The 27,314-nt window shown below is 35.1% G+C and overlaps 1 protein-coding gene across 1 annotated transcript in view; it reads left to right on the top strand.

The window, feature by feature from the left end:
• The window catches only part of LOC137406297 (inositol 1,4,5-trisphosphate-gated calcium channel ITPR3-like), a 134,780-nt gene that overhangs the window by 20,168 nt on the left and 87,298 nt on the right, over positions 1-27,314 (top strand). The window contains 11 exon segments of the mRNA XM_068092849.1: positions 3,958-4,035; positions 9,444-9,524; positions 11,716-11,880; positions 12,474-12,588; positions 16,057-16,164; positions 16,975-17,199; positions 20,682-20,770; positions 20,973-21,098; positions 21,404-21,535; positions 22,451-22,509; positions 24,542-24,672. Coding sequence (XP_067948950.1) covers positions 3,958-4,035; positions 9,444-9,524; positions 11,716-11,880; positions 12,474-12,588; positions 16,057-16,164; positions 16,975-17,199; positions 20,682-20,770; positions 20,973-21,098; positions 21,404-21,535; positions 22,451-22,509; positions 24,542-24,672 — 1,309 coding nt within the window.

The raw sequence follows: 27,314 nt of genomic DNA, 5'->3' as shown, positions 1-27,314 counted from the left end.
ATCTCCCAGCCAGCATCAGAGACTTTGCTTCAGTCAGCACGCAGGAGCTGCGCCATTTTATCACAACCAATCAGATGGGTTTATTTACAAGAGCCAACAATCTGGCTTAACATTTCATTGCTTTTTTCTCTCCGAACAGCGGATTTAAAATGCACCAAAAATGGGAAAAGTCGGTAAACATGCTTACTGAGTTGTCCATCTGCTAAGATTAGTCCGAAATTTGCTGGTACAAGCAGGAATAATAGTAACAACAAAACTAGTAATGGTGCAACTATGTTGACGAGGATCAACATGGCATATGTTTCTGTTTGATTAGAGTCTGCCGGACGATGTCCTAGTTTGTCTATAACAACGGCGGATAGACTGGTATTAATCGCCTCTAAAGAAAAGCTGGTATATTCACCACAACTGCGGTTAGGTGGCAAGCTATTTATGAATTTAGCCGCCGACTTTTGGTGGACCCGTCTATGAAATTATGTAATCGAAGGTTCATCGTCTCAAATGCTGACACATAATACTGACACATAATAGCTGGTTATACAAAGTGACTGTAATTAAAACTGAAATAAAATCATAAGGGAGTCAAAAAACAACATTGTACTCACTAGTTCCCAGGCAGTGCACTTGTTGAAACCTGAGCATTTCAAAGATTTGTGTTACCCTTTTAGTTCCCCCAATTAAGGGTTTTGGATGTATGTCAGTCAAACTAGATGCTGCATTGAGCTAATAGAGGATGAGCAGACGTACGTTCCCTCAAACATCAACAACGATAGCAAATGATAAAAGTATCGATAATTTCTGATCAAACATCCTAAAATTTTGAGCAATTTCATCTTTAAGTTACTAAACAAATGTGGTTAGAGTCTAAGATTTTCTAGAATACTGCATGACTTTCTTTAGGTTTCAGAAATTTCTGCTAGTGTTTTGAAGTGATTTGGTGATTTTTAAATCTAGCTATAGCATCCTTCAACAACTCTAGAGGGTAATATTCGCTGAGATCACAAGAGCCAGCCATATTATTCATATACTTCAGTTAAATTAGATGCTACGTTGAGCTTAAAGAGGATGAGCAGACATGATTAATGCTATCACTCCAAGAACTAAATATTGGACTTCAGAAACTGCAGAGGATTAGCGTGTCTGATATGGCTGTAGCTCGAATATGCTAAATCATCACGAACCTTCAATAACAGTTGTACTCAATAGTAACATCGCCCACCAGATACTAACTCTTGCGAAAAAGAGCCATTCATGAGATCACTACTTCAGTCAAGGTTATCTTTACTATAGTAACTGCCGTGGTCTTCATCTGTTCGAAACCATGCTGGGAGGTTACGAAAAAGATAGCTTTTAATGAGATTCATATTCCCCGACCTTCGGATGAGCATACCAACATTCTACCGCCTGACCAATCAACCGCCTCGCTGCATTTTAGAATAATTGTGCAGATAGTTATTACACCTGATGATCTCTCACAGTGTATGGGACTGTAAGAGTACTAGTCTATACTATAAGGGATACAGTGTATGGGACTGTAAGAGTACTAGTGTTCGTCTATAACTGTAGCCTCAGTCTCACAGTGTATGGGACTGTAAGAGTACTAGTGTTCGTCTATAACTGTAGCCTCAGTCTCACAGTGTATGGGACTGTAAGAGTACTAGTGTTCGTCTATAACTGTAGCCTCAGTCTCACAGTGTATGGGACTGTAAGAGTACTAGTGTTCGTCTATAACTGTAGCCTCAGTCTCACAGTGCGTGGGACTGTAAGAGTACTAGTGTTCGTCTATAACTGTAGCCTCAGGATGCTAGCTTAGTTAAGGTTCGATGTATTTGAAGATGCCGCTATGAAACACTGGCTGACTGTAGGAGGACATTTCTATCCTTGCTGTTGCTGACCTTACAAGATTAGCAGACTATCTATTTCAACATGTCTGTGATATTCACTGCGCATTAGAGCTTACAAGAGTAACCTTTCTATATTCATATCTGGACTACAGCCTTTAAGAACATACCCCTAACTATATTTAGAGATTTACTGTTTAAAATACTCAGATTGTATCTCTAACCTGCCTGACCATCTGTTACATTCCTACTTACTTCAAAATCTACTAGACCTTATATACTAGACACCACATTACCATATTACCTTACCAATTTACATTGTAGAACAGGATTATGCAAAAAGAGCTTTTGCTTTCGATACATATAATTCACTTTACTGTTTTTATTTCTGTTTTTGGCTCATGTTCTAATTTACTTTGGACAGCATTAACCTCTGATAATGAAGTTGATATTTATCTATTCCCAAATAAGCTTTATTTAGCAATAGCAATCTAGATGGAGATAATTCGTGAGGAAGGCTTTTACTTAGTGGTCAAGTTTCTGCTTTTTTCCACAGAGGTTGATAATAGCTGATGATGTTATACTTGGTTTTGTGGACACTTGCATTTAAGGTACTAAGTCTAGTAGAAGTCTGAAAGGGCTTGTTAATATAGCCTATTAAATTACTATAAATATTGCATTACTATGGCTATTATATTATAATTACTATACTATTATAGCTTACTGTTACATATAATAATACTGCGGGTGTTTTTAATCTACTTGAGACCCAAGTTTGTCTATGGCTAACAAAATTAATTACAATAGGTTTACGCATTAGTTTTACACATTTTCACCGACTTCATTTGAATGTCCGCATGAATTGATATTCGCTGATTCAACTTTCTACATTTTCATGCAGGTCGTGTACAGTTGCGGTGTAGTTATCCAAACTTAAATTTTCTCGAAAGTTCAGCTATAATTTGTTACATTTTAATTCCAAAGTACTTAGTAGCCAAAGATTCTACTGCTACGCTGTCTGAAGTTGAAAAGGCATGAAAGAACCACTAAAACCAAAAGCTATATCGGGTTGACAAGGCATAGCTACATAGCTACATAGCTATTTTGCTTTTTTGTCACTTGGTTTACCGCAGCTATTCAGCTATGACCTTCAAGATACGGACAATATGCATTTAAATTTCTTTATGTTCGGGTGGAGACGTGAAGATGGACTTTATCAGACATAAGTAACCTTCAATAAACTCTGGCCAGTTGTTCTGACACTTTTGTAGAATCCTGTGTGCTTAGACTGCTGCATATGGATTAGCCTAACTACGATATACATACATATATAATACATTACACATATATACTTATGTACACATACATAAACATATCAGAATCAAACAAACAGATCAAATCTTCTGTGATACTGATTCTTTATTCCAAGATTTTAATAGCTATTGCTGGAACTACACACATATCCAAATACACACAAACTTTCAGAAATATATATATATAGATACATAATATCTACAATGTATTATATGAAATATATATTATGTATAATACATAACACATATTATATATGATAGACGGTGAATATATATATATATATATATATATATATATATACAGACTGTGAACTAATAACTTTGATAAGGCACCATTTGATTAGATGTTGGTTGTGAAGACTAGGGGTCATACACTTGTTCGTTAATACAGCTTTGAGGGTGTTAAAAAGATGTACAATTCTGTTTAAATGATTGTTTATTAAAATGATTTTATAACATCTTTAACTTTTTCAGCTTTTTATCACTACAAATTTCAACTGACTATCTCGACTCTGCAATACTATTAGATTATTAATTTTTAAATCACGTTTTTTCAACTCACTTAGTTTCTGATTTCTCTCTTTTCATTCTTTTTTGGCGTGTAACAAAAAACATCATTTTGACGAGAATTGCTAATGCCAATAAAAAGCTATTAATACATACGAATGTACATACATACTTACATATCTACATACTTAGGTATGTACATACACACCTGTAGATAAGCTAGAGACAAGTAAAATATAATTCCTTTCCATTTCTGTCCTTCTCGATGTAGTTAATGACCAAAATCTCTCTTGTAGCTGAGACATCAGTTCACCAAGAAGTACATACATGCAAGCACCACTCTAACATCTAGATCAGAGTCTAATAACATGCTGGTGAGTACCTCTATGAATAGACACTGTAGGATTAAATGTTTAAATCTATAGAGAGTCAATTGATTATCAAACATACTATTACTAATAGAACTCTACAAATATCTTGTCAGTATCATTTCCTTGATTATGGATTGTTTTCCCCTAGTAGAAACTGATGTCTCTTTTGCTCGAACTTTGTAACGCCTTCCATGAGCTGTTTGCTCAGCAAATTAGCATTTCTCAGACTTAAAAATAAACTTAAAATAAAGATTATTAGATTAAATTAATTTTTAAAAAGCCAAATGCCATAAAAATCCATCGCCAACAGACCACACATAAAATAATGCTGCAAAGGAAAAATTCTACAACAAAACACAGTCTAAAAATGTGCTGGTTGATCAGTTAACAGAACAAATATTTTTTCCGAGACAATGAGGAAATAGTGACCAGAGAGAGTTTGTTACAGTTTCACTGGTACCAGGCTTTCTAGTAAGGAATATAACTTAGTCCTACCTGACTGTACACAGCTTGTGCATATGTTTATACATAATAATATGTTTCCATTTCTCTTACGTGTACAGTGTACATCAGGAGCAGATAATAAATGAGTTTTTTCTAAGACAAATCAGATATTTTTATCATGAGGTTTGATTTGTGATTTTGACGCCCTTTTCCAAAGAATGTTTTATCTCACCACAGCTCGACCGCAATTATGGCTTGTTATTGCAAATAGTGTCCGTCACTTCTTGGCCAATATAGTGCAGGTGAAATTAGCTGGACATGATTTGACAGACACCTAGTAATTGCTATCTGCCAACAGAGACATTCGGTAAACTTGTGAGAGGATCTGAAGAGTCTATAAGCACTCTTTCATCGCCGCTGCCTTATTCCTTTACAGGGAAATCAATGGATAATGCTGATAGTAATAGCGCTGCCGAGCTCTGTTTCGGTGCTACTTTTAGATTCAGCCTTTGTATTAGCTAATTGCTAATTGATAAACGTCCTTGTGAGTCAGCGATAACCGCTGACCTTAATATTTTCGGCTGCCAATATCAATAATTCTTGAAGACAACAAGCTCTGCAGTAGCCTAAAGTCTCCTCCATATTGGAAATCAGTAGCTGTACTCATTGTTAGGTGAAGACACGAGAGCAAATGGAATGGCTGAATGTTTGTCACTACAGCTAGTAGCCTGTCCTTTGGGAGCAGATTAACTCTGACAAATTACTAGATCAAGCAGTTATCCGTTAGTACTGAAGATACATGCACTTTGAGTGAATTGAGTTTGAAAATAACATGGGAGCTAAAATAGGAAGTAATCAATGACTGACATACAAAGTATGTTAAAGAGAATAAAGTTAGTACATATGTACATATGTACTAACTTTATTAAATACATTAAATAAAGTTAGTCCATATGTAAATATGTACATATGTACATATGTACATGCGTACATATGTACATGCGTACATATGTACATATGTACATATGTACATATGTACATATGTGAACATATACTAGATTTCCATACAGCTATAAAGTAGCGACATCTGGGTGTATCAGTGCCAAAGCCCTACACTGGGTCGACAAACAGATCATGTTTCTATAGGGCGCTATGGTAGCAATGGTTGTACGACGCCTCATTGTGTAAGATCATTAATATTATTACTAAGAGTGATTTTTTATATTAATATTAATATTTTTATTTACCAAATTTCTTTACTTCTTTCTTGGCTTCCTTTAGCAGCTTGTAATACTTAGAATTCATGAACTTAATTTGGATCTTGCGGAGTTTTACTGAAATTATTGTTGGCTTGCAATTTTGACATCTTTGTACGTCAATCTATATTTTTTGCCTCCTACTATCTAAGGTTCTGTAATCGATGTACTCAATTAGGCGGTCAAGGAACATTTCGATTTCAGGGTCCACACAGCCTTCTATTCTGCCATTTTCAGTTTCAAGTAAAAACAGATAGATTAAAATGTGTCAACAACAAAAAATTCCGTATATAATCAACAGGAAAGCAAAACCTATGTGTATGCACAATTGGTCGCATCACACAGGTTTATCGCTTTTAAACAGCGACACTCAATCACGGCAGAATGAAAGCGACTTGGCTGTTTCCATGATGGTTTTGCAGCGCCATACGGAGATGCGTCCCTATAATACTGTATGGAAGTTTAGTAAATGATCAAAACGTAGAGTATGATAAAAAGTATTTAGTCAGTAGATATGTGAATATACCCAACATGATAAAATGAACTTAGCCATACTCAGTGTAGAATTGGAAGGGTGAAAGCATTCAGCGTTGCACAATTTTTCATGTTCTGTGTTAATTATTTCTTGGAAATCTTCTGAGCGATTGTATTCAACGCTGTTGGTTATTGTCATTGAATGCCATGTCTAATCATGTTATATCAGACGCTTGAATACAAATAATTGTGCTATTTGATAAGGACTTGCAATAGCCTAGCTCTGTCTCTCTTCAATAAAAGAGCAATTGCAACTTCAATAACTAGCCCTGCCAGTTTTCAAATTTCTATAGATAACAAACAATGCCAACAAGCAACACTACTGCCCAGTGCATACAAGTAACGCGCAGAAATTTGATAATTGTATTCAAGCGCATGACCGTCAGGTTGATGTTAGATGGCTGGTATGTTCTCTTTCTCTGGATTGCACAAGCTCGCATTCTAATCAGCTGACTAGCTTTGGCAGCTGTTGGCAGTGTTCATTTTAATGATTAAAATTTAAGTCATTTTGTAACTACAATTCAAAATCGCAATAGTTTAAAGGCGCATGCATTTTAGCATTAGTAATTCATTATGTCAAATGGCTTCTTCTTAACCACCAATTCAGCGTTTCTATGGTGCGGCTTATCTGCAAGTTTACGTTATCCGCCTGATGGAAAGTGCAAAAACCTGTAAATCGAGTGAGTTTTGTTACTTGTAAATTTTTACTGAATGTTTTATGCTTAGAAGGATGGAGACGGCGCTTGAGAACGATGCGCAAGCTATTTCATTTTAACCACTTCAGCCATTTCTACTTTGGTTTGAGCAGTTCCAAGCGCTTCGACTCAGCTAAGCGAGACAGGAGCGCACCGCTATGACCTTTGATATAAAATTTCTTATCTTTTTTGACAAAAGGCTTGTGTTTATCTGCAGCATTTCTATTGAAACGCTTGTCACACGGTAGCTTAATGAGTGCACAATTCCAAATTCACATCATCCGCACAATGGAGACATAGCTATGCCCTGTTTAGTCCTAGTTAAAGACACTGATCTATATCTTGGGTAAAACTTGAATTACATTTACTTGTGTTACATGCTAGGAATTTTGAGCTTTGAAGTTGTGGTTTTCATCGTAGGAATGAGGATGACGTAATTACATGACACACAGGAATGGTCGCACAACTCCCAATTGTTTGTAGCTGATGAGTTTACGTGCTATGAAGAAATTGTCGCACAGCTCTGCGTTTTCTATATTAGCCTGTTGCGCTTTTAGCTACAGCGAGGCACATATTTCATATCGGCCACTATTAAAATGCGTTTAAGGTCAAAGGTCAATGTCAAAACGTGTAAAAAATTCTCCTTTTAAATTTGGAGTTAATATTTCGTAATTCGAAGATAATATTTTTAAAACGTGTGCATCAAAAACAAAGCTGTATAGGGATGCTGTAAGGACGTCACTAATGAAAACGATGAAAGTTGAACCTTCGATCGCAAAGATTTGTGCAATAATACGAATATTGATGTTTACATCATACCAGTACTTCGGTGTTGATACGATGTTTTTAAAAATACCCTCTTAAATCGGAGATTTGAATCGCTTCGAATAGTTAAATATGTGACGTTTGAAACCATTTACTGTACATGCTACGAAGATGAAAACTACGACTAAAATTGGTAGCGTAGTGTATAACACTACACTAGTGAATGTTTCCAGTCTACTGACTCTTTTCTCTTTGACCAGCCCGCAAGGTACTGGTTTTAAGAGGCCACCTAGCTGGAAGTCAATTTAACCACTAAGTTGCCAAAGCGGATAAATTATTATCCCGTACATCTGACACTTGGAAGATGAGAGCTCATGGCTCCGTCGGTATGGGGAAGAGCTAAATGTTAGAGTAAGGGTGATTAGCTAGGTGCCACGCTTTTAATTGTAGCAAAAAGTTGGGTTGGTTACATTAAGTATGTTTCCAGTGTGCGGATGATGTGGATTTGAAAATCGTGCGCGCGTTAAGTTACCAGTTACCGCGCAATAAATGTTTTAATGGGCATTTGTATTTTGAGGATTAACGCGGGTGCTTTGTTAAAACAGATGAGGGGTTCTGCATCAGAGGTCGTATCATCGCACCCCCATCTTGCTTAGAGTGACTGAAGGGTAGAAATTGTTGAAAATGGAATAGCTTGCGTGGTATTTTTTTACACATCATTCACTAGTGCTGTTTCCATCTTTCGCAAACATGAAACACTTGATAAAAATCTGTGAGTAACAAAACTTGCTTTACCTTTACCTGACCTTGACCTGCAGGTTTTTGTTATTTCCATCTTGTGGATGACGCAAACTTGCGATTCATGGCGTCATACGAACAGAGTGTTTATAAACAGGCTTGTCTCCACCTCTCATCTTAATGATTCACTCAAAAGTTGTTTACTTTCTACAATGATCCTGGAAGACTAAGCATAGACAGGATCATTGTGTTTTGTCAGCAGAAATCAATCAGTTATTCTAATTCAGGAAAAATTGCATATTTTTAGAAAAGTTTTAAAACCTGTTCATTCATCATATCAAGTTTAACAAAAGTTGCTATCAAGTATTTGGTGTTAAATAATGACTGAAGATAGTTTGGTATTTATAAGGCTTGTAGGAATGTCCTCTCTCAACCCAAAAACTCCATCTATATTTGTTGCTTTTAATTTATTTGGTCAAAGATTTGGAACTTCAAGTTGCTTTTAATGAGAATGTAAAACATGCCGTTATCTGCAAGCAATGTTGGAGATGTATATAGAAAGGCTTGCTAATTTTATTACTTCTGTTAAAGTGCGACTGTAAGAAAGAAAAGCCAACATTCGAAAATAATAGTTGCTAATTTGAAAATAAACATTTGATAAAAGCCCTGCACTAAACTTATTCAAAGTTGATTCACGTTAAGAATTATGCTCTCTTTGCTGTTACTACTCGTAAATAGGCCTATGTCTTATAACAATCTATTATTTCAGTTAGGCTACAAAAATATAACTCTTTTGAAATCATTTTAAATAAATGTACTGTGTGAGGGTTTTTTTAATTGATGTATGATCAGACTGTTTTGTACATTAACAGTGTACACTGAACTTGCTGGACAAGATCGCAATGAATCATGAATTAAACATACAAATGTACAGTTTCATATGAAGAAGTTCTACTGTTTGTGTATTGTGTTTGCCCAGGTGGAGCTGCTGCCTTGGAATGCAAAACATGCTCAGTTCAGAGTGATGCCCCGGTACAAGGTTAAAGCGGAAGGAGATGTGGTAAGTGTAGAGAAGGGATGAGAAGGGATGAGAAGGGGTGAGAAGCTGATGTATAACAGTAGATGTCCCGCAATCAAGTGGTTATTGTTGATTGGTTTTCAGTCTAGAAATGGAGATTTGTTAGAATTTGTAGTCATTACCTCAGGTAGTCATCAACTTATAGCTTGCTCCACTCGCAACTGTTGAATCTTTGATGGTTTGGTCCCCCCAGTAGAGTTGACAAAAGCAACTATTGGGTTGGCTGACAAATTGCAACTATTGGGTTGGCTGACAAATTGCAACTATTGGGTTGGCTGACAAATTGCAACTATTGGGTTGGCTGACAAATCGCAACTATTGGGTTGGCTGACAAATCGCAACTATTGGGTTGGCTGACAAATTGCAACTATTGGGTTGGCTGACAAATTGCAACTATTGGGTTGGCTGACAAATTGCAACTATTGGGTTGGCTGACAAATTGCAACTATTGGGTTGGCTGACAAATCGCAACTATTGGGTTGGCTGACAAATCGCAACTATTGGGTTGGCTGACAAATTGCAACTATTGGGTTGGCTGACAAATCGCAACTATTGGGTTGGCTGACAAATTGCAACTATTGGGTTGGCTGACAAATTGCAACTATTGGGTTGGCTGACAAATTGCAACTATTGGGTTGGCTGACAAATTGCAACTATTGGGTTGACTGACAAATTGCAACTATTGGGTTGGCTGACAAATGAGAATAAGAGAACGAGCTACAGTGGCAGCAACATACATGTATTTATTTATCTAAAACGCAACCTTGCACAGCACTCAAAAACTGTGAAAGGTTGACTTGCAACAAAATTCACATTACAGTTATTTGGTATCAAAAGATTCACCATGTCTTACTCTGTTGTGTTGTAGGTGCAAAATATGTGGAATTGTGATTACAAGCTCTTAAAAGCACAAAAACGAAAAGCTGCCGTAGATTGGAATCTGTTTATTTCTCTGACGTAGTCATGACAGTTTGGTTATTGTCGTGTCACGTGATGTTCTCACGTAAATTGAAAGGCCAATAAAAGCTCAATATAACTCTTATCGTAGCACTAGTTTATGACAAACACTTCGGGTTTTACCGAAGATCCCGCATCAAATATAGATGCTCGCTACTTTACAGTTTTGTTTTGGCTTGATCTAATCGTCAAGTCGTAATCTGATAATGTGACCCAATACTTCGCAAATAATTTTTGCAGCACTTTTCGATTATCACAGGTGACCAACAGGCTCGTTTTGATTATCAGACAAAGATATGCACTCCTTCGAGGTAAGGTTAAAAAGTTGAAGGAATTTTTACGGTAAGTTATATGATATCACTGCTAAAAGTTACAGCATTACAATGACGATAAAATAGACGCGTAAGAACAATAGACATGGTTTTATTGAATCCGTGAAGTATATTTGTGAAAATATTTCGACGAATAAGGTTGCATGAAAGTGTAAACAGAAACCATCCCCCACAACTACGTCACATATGAGCCGTTTTGGAAAGATAATCCAATCTATGGCGGTCTCGTGTGGCTGCGATTGTTCATTTTTTAGCTTTTAAGAGCTTGTAATCACCTTTACACATATTTTGCACCTACAACCAACAGAGTAAGACATTGTAAATCTTTTGATATCAAATAACTGTAATGTGAATTTTGTTGCAAGCCAACCTTTAATGAAAATAAAGCAAAGAAAGCATTTGTTATGCATACATATTAACTATAGTTGGTGTTTTTATGAAAAATGTTCTTGGCTAACTCCATGTACTAAACTAATCATTAGATGCTGTGCTCACTAAAGTTACCTACTAAAAATTTATAAAGCTATTTGAGTGACATAAACTTGAATAAACGCCGGCGCTTTCACGACCTTCTCATGCGTATAAGCATGATCTCTCATCTAACTCACACTAGGCTAGTGAATACATAATGCACCTAGTTAATGACACCGACACTATTTTTGAGCTAAGGTTCGAACCAACTGTTTTCTGGAATGTTCACCATGCAGTTCTAAATGCTGCAACATTAATCATGGCTACCAATAAGCACTAAGGTATGATATTAGGGGAATAGAATGCCTTTTTAAGGCTGAGGGTTTTATGGCAAATCAATAGGTTTTAATGCCTTTTTGATTACCTAGTCACTCTCCACCCTTGACTTCATTGATATATGTTGCTTTTTAAAGGTGTTTATTGGAGATCAAGTGGTTTTTGAATCCATAAAATCACCTGGTCAGTTCCTACACGTGTCAAGAAGTAAATTTGCTCCATCATTTGTCTATGCCGATGATCATGAACTCGGGCTATCAGTTCGGCAGTCTGGATTCTCTATTGTCCGACAGAGGAAACCCGTAAGTTGTAATTTACTTGCACTAGGTTTCACTGAAAGATAAATTATTATCTACTACATTTTGTACTGAAAAAAATCAATTCTTCATGACATCCTATTCAGAGTGTGCTCAATATAAATGGAGATGAATACTATTCACTGCGAGCATGTATATCAGGGGAGACAAATCTATACTGGCATTTCCATTGTTACTTTTCTAAGGTGATTGATTTGTCTAGTACAGAGTATTTATACGATTTATACAATACACCAATTTATAAATTGTACAATTTATACAGTACAGTTTTAATTTATAAATAAATTACTGAGCAGTAAATAAGATAGTAATTCAAAGTAAAATATAAGATGTCATTTAAAAAGTATTATAAAGAGGATATGCGTGGATTTGTATGAAATTTAAGCTATATTTTGTCCACACTGTTTTTTTCTACAAAAATGAAGCAGACCATATAGTAGGTTAACCCATGTAACTAATTTTAGCTGGTTTAAAAAGACTTTGTAAACCCATGTTTGCGCCTCTGAATTTAGTAAACTAAACTCATAAGTCTCCATTTTTACCACATACCATCGTTACACTGCTTTGCTAATGCATAGGAAAAGAACGACGAAAACAAGCTGAGAGCTGGCGCACCCATCAGACTCTTCCACAAGGAGATAGAAGCCTACCTGGTGGCTGAGGGCCTGTTTGATGATGAAGTTACGGAAGATGGTGAGTAAACATTCCATCACTATATGAGCCAGTCACCTGCATCGCTCTATGAGCTACACTCATGCTTTGTTCTATGAGCTAGACACTTGCATTGTTCCATGAGTTGCACACTTGCATTGCTCTATGAGCTACACTTATGCTTTGCTCTTTGAGCCAGACAATTCCAGCCATCTTCTCTTAATGCTCGTCATTTGAACAAACTAAACTCTCCTTAAAGTGTTTATCTTTTGATCACAGATCTCTACACCTTTGCCAGCTGATATAATAGAAAACTTCAGGTTATATCATTAAAAATTTGCTTCTTTTTGTAGTAAAATGACACTATTTATGTAAAGAACATTTTTTTCTTACATTTGCTTTTGTATAAATGCTCATGCATGAGCTAAAGCTCAAACCTAAAACACCCCTGCAATAAGTGTTTCTAATATAATTTCGCAGTTTCAAGTTGATTGGCTGGTTAGTTCTTGAGATATCGAAAAAATGCTGATGGCATATTTAACCGACCCACAAATGAAAAATAGCTACTAAAAAAACAACAGCTTCTACAGGCAGACTGATTAAAATTCCTTGTAACGAAGGATCAAAAATAGACGGAGCTAGAAAGTTTCTTCTCTTCAGCAACAAGAGCTTTGCACTAAAACTATTTGTATTTCTATTCATAACAAATATATACACTCTATCAGACTCTGTGTACATAACAAATATATACACTCTATCAGACTCAGTGTACTGCAATCATTATGTTTTATCAGTTACCTCTAAACATCACTTCTTTGGAAGGGTGTAAAAAAACTATTTATTGTATTTAATTTCTATTGATTTCATAGAGTTAGGCAAGCTAAAAGTTGTATTACGATATGCAGTTCAAAAAGAATTGCGTTATTATAAGTACTATCACAGTTCACAAGGAGTTGTGTTATCTTAAGTGGTTTCACAGTTGATGAACAGTTGTTGATACAGTCTAGTATCAGGTGACCAGCTTGTATAAGGGAGATTAGGCTTAAAAGTATTAAAAACGGAGTGATCTTCTGCTATTATTATATTAATGCAAGAAAACAGGAAAAGTAGTGAACAGTCACGTTGTTCTTTCTGCGCTGTTCTTTGTGAAGGTAGATCAGGATCAAGCGTTGTAGCTGAAAGCTAAGAAGGTTATTATCACACGTGTGATGGTTCGGACTTAAATGTATTATCAGCATAAATCATAAAATGGCCGGCCATCACAGGTGTTTGCTTGCCAGGCACTTGCATAACCTGCCATTAGTTTAATTGTGTCATATAACTAAATGCTCACTGTCATGGCCCGTGCACACTATCGCTCAAATCAGCGTTTAGCTGTGCGACGGACTGCAACGATTAGCTGTTTTTACGTCATCACTGTTAAGGATGACCTGAATGCCATTGACATGACCAGTGAAGTAATATCTATTTTAACTTTTGCAGCCTTGCCAAGTCTTTTTCATGATTCGACTCTATTTAAAAGATATTTTTCAAACTTGAATGTAAAAATAGGTTATTAAACAATTGTAAACTGTTTTTCTGTGTTATTTAACTGTAAAACAGTTTGCTTGTAGTAACTAGGATGGTACATCCTTTTGCTGTCAGATAAGTTGCAATCAGAGGTTGTGTATTATTAAAAAGTTTGCCTAAGTTGACACCAAACTTGGAGTTAGATCTAAATAAATCATCGGGGTTGTCAAAAATACATGTATTAGTTCTTCGTTCTACCTCGCATCTTCATAAATGCTTTGCAACATTTTTTACCCGCAGCAGCCTGAAATTTTGACTTCAACTGCATTTGAATTATCTTATTTATTCACCAGTTCACTTTGTTCTATTTCAGCAACCTCTGTCTGTCTGTCTGTCTGCGCTGTTTATGTTTGGTGTTTAATAACTTTAGAAACACTCACTCATTGTTTGTTAGCAAATCAAAAGCTGTTACTAGCTGTACTCGAGTAAGAAGAGCTTGCAATTACCCTAATATCTTTTATCTTTCTACTCGACCTGGTAATAGAAATGTTTGTAACCTAATGATTCGTATGACAATAAGTATTCAGTTAAAGATGCATAAACTGGGCCACTGTGAGTGTCATTTGATATGTCGTTTTATGTTTGAATGTTTACCAGTAGCCAGCGTATCCTTGGAGAGAACTGCTACATGTATGATTGTTTCATTTCAGCTACAGTACCCCAACACTCATCAAAATATATATAGCTATATATATATATATATATCTATATCTACATATAGCTATATAAACAAGTTATAGAGCGACTACAATTTATTGCACTACAATATTGTTTCTTATGGTTTGCAGTAAAATCAAAAGCACAGCTTCAAATCTGAGCAAACCACACTTGTCAGATGCTAAAACCATACTCTGATTGTGGTCACTTTATACATGAAGTCACCACAATCAGCTTAACTATATAGCTATATATATAGCTGTATATATTTTGATGTATAACAATAGTCTTAACTAGGTTTTATCACTACTTCAGCGTAGCAGAAGAAATGGTTTCTCTACAAAAGGGAATCATTTAAATTGTCAGTGCAATAGCTGGTGATCTTATAAAGAAAAAAGCTGTTGTTATGAAGCTATGTGTACATGAGTCGATGAACTACTAATTTTAGTGACGACCAATTTACATCGCAAGCGAGCACTTTGACCAATTCGCACTGCTGATAGACATTACGGCTGCAAATTCAATGACCATTCAATAAATGATGTGAATTGGTCAATAAAAAGAGTTATATTATAAGTAGGAGCTGACAATTCTTATATTAGTCAATATAATCTCCATGCAATAATACACACTGTTGTCATCGAGTCCAAGCTTTCGAATACCTTCAGCATAGAAATTTTTAGATTGACTTTTTAAAAAGTCATTCGCTGCAATCGTAACCTCGTTCCTTTCAAAAACTCCTTAAAAGACCTAAACGGTAGAAGTCAAATGGTGCAAGATCAGGACTGGAAAGAAATGGATATCAATTCTCAATGAAATTTGTTATTATTATCGTTATTATCTCATTATACCGAATTGATGAAATTTATGTTTTTGTTTAAAGTAAAACCGAGCTGAGAATTGAGAACCCTGCAATCAATTTTTTTTGATTGACCGCTACTATAGGACAATATTTTGCAAAATAAACTACTTCAAACTGTAACTCGATCAATCTTTTGGTCGAGTTACAGTTTGAAGAGTTGCCAATACTCCATCAGTTTTGGCACATTTTAAATAAAGCTTTTTCAAAGTTTATTGAGAAGTTGGCTAACTCTGCCTGACTATCTTTGATAGTGCATATCTTATGCATCTTTAGTCCAAAGCGACCAGTGTGCTTCCATTCTGTATGAAACTAAGGTGATGATTATTTAAAAATTAAATTTTCACAAAGATAACCCAAATGCATCGCAGCATGTTTGCTAATTCATAGAGTTTATACTAATGAACAGTTCTGTTTTTTTGCAGTTCATTTCCGCCTCAGACCAATGGACCAGAATAATCCCAAAACTCTGTTCCCATCCACCAGCGCCATTACCTACTGGCAGTTTGAGCTAGAGGACCGCTCTCTAGAAAGTTAGTTCTCTATCCGCAGTCTTTCTGAGTGTATATTACATTTCATAGAGTTATCTAGCTAAAGCAGACATTTTTTGAGCCCATTTATCTATGAAAATGTCAATGAATTATACTGGTTTTTGATAGCCTAAATGCCTAGACCTCATCATCTAAAAGATTGTCGGGATAATAGTGAAGTTCATTACCAAAAAGTTGCTAACAAGTACAGAAATCACTACTAGCATTTTACAAACTGTTTAATTTTTTTATCGAGTTTTTGCTAACCAATGCCACTACTTATATAAGAATCAGTGTTTCTTTGTCGGTTGTTTGTGTGTCCAGTTAGAGTGAAGTTTTATGAATGAAAAATCTGTTTTGCACTGGAATTGAACTTGGAACCTCTAGTTCTGCAGACAGGCATACTATCCATTACACGACGCATCCAACTGGCCATACTATGGAATAATTGTGCACATCATACTTATCATCCACGCCAACTTTTCGTGCTGATTGATTAAAATAGCATGCTACATGTAGCACGCTTGAAGATCATGATTGCGTAAGAGATCATGACGCAATTTTTTTTGTCATGTTGGCTTCAGAGGGACGAACACGGCTCTTACTATAGTAAAGATTTAGACTAGCTAAAGTTACTCAAATTCATTGAGTAAATAAACTTGGCCAGTTAAAAATAAGTTTTTATACAAAACCTTTTTAATTACGCGCGCAATCCTGGGCATTGACCTAGTATCTACATAAATGCTATCATACATTTTGATAGAATTTTCTTTGGACTCTTATGATGTCAATGCTGTTGGCAACTCTGAACAGGTGGTTTGCTACTCTGGGAGCAGCAAGTAAGATTGCGACACATGATCACAAGAAAGTACCTGAAGCTGAGCAAGGAAGGAAAAATTATGTTAGAAGACACAAATAGAGACCCTATGACAGTGTTTAGGATGCATCCTGTGATCAGAGAGAAAGATGAGATAGAATACGAGACGTACTGCCGAATCGAGCATGTCGTGACCGGCAAGTGGATCAGTGCTAGCCAAGGTGAGTCTTATTAAACTAGGGTTTATTATCCTCTTTTTTCTGTCTGCTGCAGAAAAAACTTCCATGTCAAGGTCATTTTGGCTGTCTAGTTTCCATACGGCGTTTGGCGGCTAGCACTATATGGTTTACATAAAATACTTGAATTACAAGGTCAAAGAATAATAGCAGACAAGTAGAAGCTGCTTTTTAACAGGTTTGTGATAAAAAAAACTTGGTTTTAAAAACAACTTTGAATGCTTAGGTCATTGCAGAGTATCTGAAAATTCTTGAATGCCATGGTCATTGTACAGCATCCAAAAATGCTTGAATATCATTGCAGAGGTCATTGCAGAGTATCTGAAAGTTCTTGAATGCCAAGGGCATTATACAGTAACCAAAAAGTTTTCAAGAAAATGTGCGCATATATTCCTTTCACAATACAGTAGATACTTAAACAATGTAAATAAGCTGTTTCGGAAGCGTTTACGCTGTCGGAATTTTACATTATAAGAAGCGTAAAACCTATTTGGCTCTTCAAAATAAAAAACTAACCTTAGCTTCTTAATTGAATGACTTTAACTGTTGTAGTATTGGTTTGTATCAACAACCTTTCCCTCTTATTAATCACTTGTACTTTTTACTTTGTTTTGGATTCATGATTATGTTAATTTTAGATTAAGTTAATGAGAACGCACACTTTCAATATTAATTTGAATCGATTGTTTTTACTTTTTTCTATACAGCAAAAGAGGGAAATAAGGTTTATGTTTGAAATAAAGCACAATAGACACTCAATAAAGCACAATAGACAGTCAATAAAAGTACAATAAAAACTTTATGTCATTTTCTCTCCCAAGGGTGGCAAGAGAAAAAGCAATAATTTTAATACTAATTATGGGATTCTTGTAATTCAAATCGAATTTGAGAACTTGCACCGGTTCGACACTTTATGTTAGATAGAATTTCTTATGTAATATAAAGCAAAAATTTTACATAAGCTTTTCACATTACGTAGAATTCCGTAAAAAGAGGTTTACGCCATAGGGCAACTACTACATTGGTATTGAACAGTATCGACTTAAAGTATTGACTGACAACAAGATCTAGAAAAAAGATTTCATTATACAAAAATTGAATGTTTTTTGCTAGAAAGTTGTTGTTTAAAGGTTGACTTGCAACAAAATTCACATTACAGTTATTTGATATGAAAAGATTCACCATGTCTTACTCTGTTGTGTTGTAGGTGCAAAATATGTGGAAAGGTGATTACAAGCTCTTAAAAGCTGAAAAACGAACAGAAAATCGCAGCCAAACGAGACCGCCGTAGTTTGGATTCTCTTTCCAAAACGGCTCAAATGTGACGTAGTTGTGAGATATGGTTTCTGTTTAAACTTTCATGCAACCTTATTCGTTGAAATATTTTCACAAATATACTTCACCATTCAATAAAACCATGTCTATTGTTCTTACGCGTTTGTTTTATCGTCGTCGTAATGCTGTCACTTTTAGCAGTGATATCTATAACTTACCGTAAAAATTCGTTTAATTTCTTAGCCTTAGCTTGAAGGAGTACGTATCATTGCCTGATAATCATGACGAGCCTGTTGGTTACTTGTGATAATCGAAAAGTGCTGCAGAAATTGTTTGCGAAGGATTGGGTCACATGATCAGATTACGACTTGCCGATTAGACCAGGCCGAAACAAAACTGTAAAGTAGCGAGCATCTATATTTGATACGAGTCTTCAGTAAAACCCGAAGTGTTTGTCATAAACTATTGCTATGATAAGTTTTATATTGAGCTTCTTATTGGCTTTTCAATTCACGTGAGAACATCACGTGACAAGACAATAGCCAAATTTCATGGTTACGTCATCGAAATAAAGAGATTCCAATTTATGGCGGCTTTTCGTTTTTGAGCTTTTAAGAGCTTGTAATCACATTTCCACATATTTGGCACCTACAACACAACAGAGTAAGACATGGTGAATCTTTTGATACCAAATAACTGTAATGTGAATTTTATTGCAAGTCAACCTTTAAGGAAATCACTAAATATCTAGTAAATGATATCAGAGCAATCATGTTCAATTTAAAATCATCATATAGTAAGTAAACAAAGCTGACAATCTTCTTACTAACTTGCAAACAGTTTTTTGTTTTCCGTTGTGTTAATGTTATTATTAACGATGAAACTAATAGAGACAATCAAATGTAACTAATCGCAATCTTTGAGATTCCTCATTTGACTCACTCGTTGACCAACTGCCAGGATTGTTTTCACCAATGTCAGTGACTGGTAACATTGACCTAGATGTATGTATGTTTAACTTTCTATTGGCACTAGTCATCATAACCAAATGGTGTTTTTCATTACGTGCCAAAACAAAAATCAGAAAATAGAAATCAGGAATTAAAGTGAGGTGAACAAGTGTTTAAAAGGTTGATGATTTAAAAGTATTGCGAAGGAGTTGAGATAGTGAACCGTAGGTTGTAGTAACAGAAACTTCATAGACTAAAACATACGGTAGCAGATGTAGTATGTTGGTGTCACAAAATAGGAAACGATGTTTGTCATATTTACGGATTGATAGATGCAAATATTCTGGGCACAGTTTACGCAAGATTTGAAAACTTAGAATACAAATGCAAATATGAGCAAGTTAGGTACTTTTAATCTACATGTATATACAGTTAATATGGAGTATTATATACAGTTAATATGGAGTATTATATACAGTTAATATGGAGTATTATATACAGTTAATATGGAGTATTATATACAGTTAATATGGAGTATTATATACAGTTAATATGGAGTAGTATATACAGTTAATATGGAGTATTATATACAGTTAATATGGAGTATTATATACAGTTAATATGGAGTATTATATACAGTTAATATGGAGTATTATATACAGTTAATATGGAGTATTATATACAGGTAATATGGAGTATTTACCATGCTGCTTCTTCTCATATATGATAGCATCTACCTCCTGATGGATGGTGTTTATAGTTCAAAGCTATCAAATGAAGGTTATTATTTTGTAGCTGTTTTTATTAAAACTCTATCGTTTTGTTATAAAAAGTTAAAATGTTTTCCCTTTGTTTTATTGTTTAGATTCTCAATTGTCTTTCTGTAAGTTTGACATGTGATCAATTCCTTGAAGATCGAGTAGGATGTCTGCTTAGCTTACTGCAAGCAGACATTATACTTGATTGCACAAGCAAGTCTCTGTGATCTTGTCTGGAGATGTCCGAGTCTAGTGGCAAGGAAACCTCGACAACTGGAGATATGCCCAGTTGCACAGAGCAGTTCAAAATTGGATGTAATTTCTGTCATCAGCAGTGGCTTTTTTGAGAATTGAACCTTGACCTGTAGTTGGTAGGTCAAGTGTTCTAGACCACCAGGCTGCTCTCTGTAATTTTTTTACTTCATACATGTACATATTGTTTTATTATTGTTTATTCTATATATAATGACATGGTCTGTAACAGAGGCACATGAATCTAAGAGAGGAAATGCCAGAGAAGAGGCTGCCAATTCTATGGAAAGTCTCAAATGGACCAAAGCTGTCCTGTCGAAGGTACGTTGCTATCCTCTGTTGACATGCAAGCAGAATACTACAAGACACTAGTTTTTCCATCTGCTTTCCATTCTCTAAAATATATGCTATAGCTTGCATAGTGTTTTGATAAATAAAGTTAAGTAACTAAATATGAGAAAGCAATAATGCAGTCACAAATAATTAGAACAATTTTTCTCAAGCACCTGTCTCTACTTTTCAGGTCTCTAGTGATGATGAGATGAAGTATGATGATGCTTTCACAGTTCAGCTAGTAGAACATGATCTCGTAGACATATTCAACTTTATGGCTGGTTGTGTGCCCTTCATACAAAAACTCATCACCCAGGTAAATACATGTTCATATACTGAGGGTTGTCTTCTCGACGCATTACATATTCTATGTGTATACAACTCTAAGACTGAGAAGTTTTTGTCCAAGTTTAAAAGTACAATGATATATTTACATATGTATGTATTATTTACATGTATATTATATGTTTGTATTGATCAAGCAGCAACAAATAAAATAGATTCAAACATTAACAGACAATATATAATGATGTTATGAACTATGATCAAACAGCTTTTGAAAATAAGTCCAGCTTGTCAAAGATAATCTTGTTGTCGCCATGGCGACACATGTGTTTTTAGAGAAAGGCTGGAACTGTTTTGTGTGCCAAAGATGCGAACACTTATGTACAAGCCTTAGATCAGCTCTGCAAGTTTATGATCGTGGAAGGGGAGCCCAGTAAGAATCGACAAAAGCTGTTGAGAAACTTCAGAGTAAGTGAGCTAAATTACCTTTGGAAATGTCATAAGTTAGTTGTATGTGCTATTGGCACTGATGGTCAACAGCAGTATAGAATTAACTTATTATTTGCAAATAAGTAATGAAATATATGAATAAAGGACGATACAACAAGTTCGAGCAAAGCTATAGTTATCAATTTTATTAAATAGATTGACTTTCTTTTGCAACCCAAGTTGTTGCTTTGTTGTTGGACAAAGGATTCACTATGTTACATGCTGGAATATCGCTTTGATTTTCCATTCTGAATTGGATCGAAAAAAAAAATTTGTAAAGTGATAGCGTGTATGCCAAAAAAGCTCCAGGCACAAAAATCAACAAATCATATATATATATATGAAGTTTAAAAGTTTATATGCTTGTGTAAATGTATATTGGTTGATCTATGTTTCATTAGCAAGTAGTGAGAATGCTTCGAATATTCACATATTATATCCTTTGTGACCAGAAAACAAAAGTATTCTAACTTTGATTTGTGATTATCTCTGCAGTCAGTACAATGAATAATATTGCCTCAGACTCGTTACCAACTTACTATGGAAGCTTTAGCTGTTGTTTGAGAAATCAATTTTTTGAGAACCGTTTATATGAGATCTACCTTTTTCATTAAGTTGTTCGTGTAATTAAAGTTCTACACCATTTATTTAATACTGTCATCACTCTAAGTTATATCTATTTATTTGATAACAGCTGGTAATTATTGAAAGACACATGTATGAGAATGATACAGAGTTGAGGCAACTAATGCTCATGAGTTCTTGTCTTATTTAGCATTATTACTCCATATCAATACTGAATATAGCTGGTTGTCTTGTTGGATGTATACATCAGCTAATAGATTCCACTCAGTATCAATTGTTTTAATATATTTATTGTGTATTATATTGCAGCTGGTTGAGTTGTTAGTCAGACTCCTTCAGACGCCCCTTAGAGGTGCAACAGACTCACAGTACGTTTCTATATTCTCAGGCTATCTCTAATAATGGACCTACAAATCTGTAACTGGTCAACTAGCTGTTTCAAGACACAGAAGAAGTAGGGATTTAAGGGGAAGATGAAGGGTTGAGAATTTTAGTTCAACACTGGGCTAATGTTGTTTTAAGAAAGGCATTTACTCCTAATTTTTACTATAATAAGAGCAATATTCGCCCATCTGTCTATCCGAAATCAAGCTAAGAGCATTAAAAAAAGATTGTCTCACATGAGAATCAAACCCTGGACTTCATGTTCAAATACACACACACACTACCACAATGCCACTTGCTCACCTCGCTGTTCATCAGATAGTTATGCGCATAGTTATTACTCATGACGATCTCTCACGATGCATGGAACTGCTAGCGTACCAGTCTTTACTATAATAAGAGCCGTATTCGCTCATCTGTCTGAAGCAGCGCTAAAAGTGTTAAAAAACAAAATTGCTTTCACAGGAATTGAACTCGGATACTCCAATGTATATTCCAGCACTCTAACCATTACACTGCTCAGTCGCCTTGACAATTAAAAAATTAATTATGCATATACTGGTTACTGTTTACGATCTATCACAGTGCACGAGACTGCCAAACGTACCAGTTGATATAATGCTAAATTTAACCTAGCTGCTGCCGCACAGTTATTAAAGACTAACACAAAATTCTATTCGATTTTATTACAAAGTATCAGTATTTTTTTATCATTTGCGATTTTTGCTGTTTGAAGTGATCTAATTGCCAGGATTCTTCAAGACTAAAATCGACAAACCTTGATCAAGGTTAAAATGTTCAGATCAAGCATAGATGACGCTAGTCACCCATTTGCCTACCGTTACATGTTTAATTAATATTATAAGTCATCGTATGCTGACAGTGCCATGTGCTATGAGAGATCATCAGGTGTAACAAGTATTTGCACAAGTATTCCACACTGTAACAAGGTAGTTAGTTGAGTGGTGCAGTTAGTAGTGTGCATTGCAACCTAGCTGAATATCCGAGTTCAATTTGTATTTAATGCATTTTATCCTAAAGTTCTTAGCGTGACTTTCAACAAACATACACAACTCTTATTATAATAAACATTTATAGATAACATAATATGTTTATTTGTGTTACCTTCTTGGTAATTATTTTAGCGCTCAACGATTAGTAGTGACCTTTACAGCTTTTGTTTTAAAAAAATGAGCTGCCCCGCAGATGACGTGATTTGATGAGTCGCAGTAGAGAAAAGCAATTTAATATAATAGTGTCTTACTACAGTTATATAAGATGCTAGCCGTATTGCTGCTAGTAGTGATCATACGTGATGCAAATAGTATTATCGTTTCTATGTCTAATTTTGGCAGATTTTGAAAACCATGTGGTACTAAAAATGCTTGAATGCCAAAGTCATTGTACAGTATCCAAAAAGCTTTCAAGAAAATATGCGCATATATTTTTTTGCAATATAGTAGACTTTCCTATAATATAAATACCCCTATGTCTAATTTTGGCAGATTTTGAAAACCATGTGGTACTGAAAATGCTTGAATGCCAAGGTCATTGTACAGTATCCAAAAAGCTTTCAAGAAAATATGTGCATATATTTTTTTGCAATATAGTAGACTTTCCTATAATATAAATAACCCGCTTCTGAGAACATTTACATAATAGGGATTTTACATTATAAGAAGCGTAAAACCCCTTCAAAATAAACAAAACGAAACTTAGCTTTTTAATTGAATGGCTGTACAAAAATGTGGTATTATTGGTTTGTATCGACAAATTTTTCCTTTTTTCTTATCACTTTCACTTTGTTTGGAATCCACGATTACGTCAATTTTAGATTAAGTTCCTGGAATGCACACTTTCAATATCGATTTGAATCGGTCGTTTTTACTTTTTTCTATGCAGGAAAAAACGGTGTGCGTCTAGAATAAAGCAAATAGTACATTAGACACTCTATTCGTCATTTTCTCTCTCTCAAATGCGAGACAAATGGTACAGTATTAATACTAATGTTTGCAGCTATCTTCAGCGAATATTTGGGAAGGCTTACGAGGTGCTCAACTATTATCTCCAAGGCAACAGCAGAAAGAACGAACTCTACATCGCCAAACATATTGACTTCTTCCAGACACAGTTTGACCTTGGAGTAGGTTATCTTTATTGACCTCTGTTTCATTCTCAATACTTACTATAATAGCTAGAATCAGGTAGAAACTCTTTGTGAAACAAGTTTGCTGAAAAGATGGATCGATGTGATAAACAGTTATTCTAAAAAATTTTAAAAAACTTTTACCTAGTTTGCACGGATGCACTCTAGAAGTTGAACAATAACTCCAAGTTGCCAATTTATCAAAGGTTTTCTTTAAAAAAAATTGATGTAAGCCATTCTAATTATTCAGAATAAGTTGCAGGAAGAATTAGGAAATTTTTTCATGGCAGCCGCATGTTCTTTATTGATTGAAAGATCGTCTCATCTCGTATCAACTTAGCTGTAAGTGCATGAATTTATACAACATTTGAAACCTTAAAGTTTACTCTTTTCATCTAATTAAATAAAAATATTTTATTCTCTGACTACAAAAAGTTAAAAGCTAAACTGAGGTCTTATCTCAAAACTCAAAGTAAACTTGTCAATCATTGCACATCTTAAGAAAGTATCGTTGCGCTGCGCAAAATGCTGGAAACATCTCAGGATTCTTGCAACGAGTCAGAAGTATTTTGAAGCAAAAAGCTGGCTATAAATTTGGAACCACTGTGAATCTTGAATCACCAATCTCCAACCACTTCGAAATCATTTCAAAGTTTTTTTGCAATACAAAACATGCGTTAGGTTTTTGTTAAATGAAACAATAAAGTTGAAATAAAAAAAGTTTCAATTGCGTATTCGAACTGCTCGCAAGTTATGGATGAAAATAATATATAAAATTGCTTATTGTCGGCACAGCAGCCTCAAATAAAACACAGCATGTGTTGTATTGCTTAGGGGTTGTCATAAGTAGCCACACCAGATCAAATCTTTGATCGCAGTCTAAGTAACTTAACCAAGACTGTCACTATTTTAGCTAGAACAAGTTGTACTCGCAAGAGAAGCCGCACAGGTAAAGCCATTGACTATTCTGTTATACGTTGCTCGGTGGCTTGTTGGCTTTTTCGTTGTATCACTTCTCAATTGTTTCACATGTTTCGAGTAACAAGAATAATTACTAACTTGAAACCCAATGTCAACATCTCTGGCACTTACCTTGCACCGCTCTACTTTCTGTCTACTGGTAGTCCTGCAGGCACACGCATGCTGTAATACAAAGGCCTCAAGCTTTATAAACACGGATGAGGTTTTGTAGTCTGAGATGCTGATAGGCTAAATTAATTAGGTGACAAAAAAAAGAAATGAAAGACATAAAATTAAAGGGTATAATTTGCTGTAACTTTTTGATATAGTTCAAGTCAAGAAACCTGCTAACCTGTTTGCATGCGCTCCCGCTGACCAAACTGGAAAGCCGTTCCCTTTTTCTTTTGTTATTTGTTAATTATCAGTCTATGATTTGCTGACCTTCTTTGGCAGGCAAGGGCTCAGGTAATTGTATTCCAATTCTGATTGGTTGAGCTGTTGTCTAACTTTTTGTCTATCTGTTGTAATGCTGAAGGTTCTTTCTGTTTGAAGTACTTCCAAATTTAGTCTGTTGTTACAATGTTTCATAATTGTTTACATAACGCCAGTTTCAGATTGATCGAGTTTCACCAGAAACTCTTTTTGGAACTTACCCTCCCATATATGCATATGTATATCAGCTTACTGTACCCTTTCATTTTCTAATAGCCTAGTTGTATTTTCCACGTAAATAAAAAATGGTGTAATTACTTATATGCAATGTCATCATAGTCGAGGTGCTTCAAAATTAACTTTTTTATCTAAAGACTGATCTATGTCAGGATGTCTCTTGCAAATGTCACATAATCATCTTAACATACATGTATATCATATATATATAAATATTTATGCCATACATATTTATGTCATACTATATTTACATCATATATATTTACGTCAAATATATTTACGTCATATATATTTACGTCATATATATATATACATCAAATATATTTAGGTCATATATATTTACATCAAATATATTTACATCATATATATTTATGCCATATATAGGGGAGGAGTAGGATACGTAGGCCTCCAAAAGTGCTAATAATTTGTTATCTGAATATATTCTGCTGAAAATGCCAAAAGAACTTCCTGTTTCATGTTTCCATGAGTTGAAGCATTTGGTACAATACTATAATGGCATTAAACTCCTGCACAAAAACATTTGATGAATAGTGAGTTTTGAAAGTGTGGTTCATGTATTATTTCAAAGAAGATACATGAACTGGTACGGAGGATACATAGTCTGCTACCCTAGGATGAGTTTATAGTTTATATTTTCGTATCCCTTACTACTTCTTTGACAGCTTTTCTCATCACATTCTTGCATATCGTTTCTCTGACTGTTCTCTTTTTGTAAAATTGTGCATGATTATGTGGAATAATAAAAAATAGGATAGATGGACCACCTTCCCAATCTTCCAGGTATATATCTGCATTCATGTAGAATACTTGGACCGCCCGGTTCACCTATTCTACCATGGCATGGCTCATGTATCCTCAGTCAAAGCATTAGTAATTTGATAATTTTTGGGATTAAACAGTTTTAAATGTTTGTCAAAATGCATTGATTGGCTCTTTTAATGTTCAACTTTGATATAAAATTAAAATCTGATAATCTCTTTTTGATAATTACAA

Source organism: Watersipora subatra, chromosome 10 (genome assembly GCF_963576615.1).
Source record: "Watersipora subatra chromosome 10, tzWatSuba1.1, whole genome shotgun sequence".
Lineage (NCBI taxonomy): Eukaryota > Metazoa > Bryozoa > Gymnolaemata > Cheilostomatida > Watersiporidae > Watersipora > Watersipora subatra.
The sequence above is the reverse complement of the archived record's forward strand: the minus strand, read 5'-3'. Positions and strand labels throughout refer to the sequence as shown.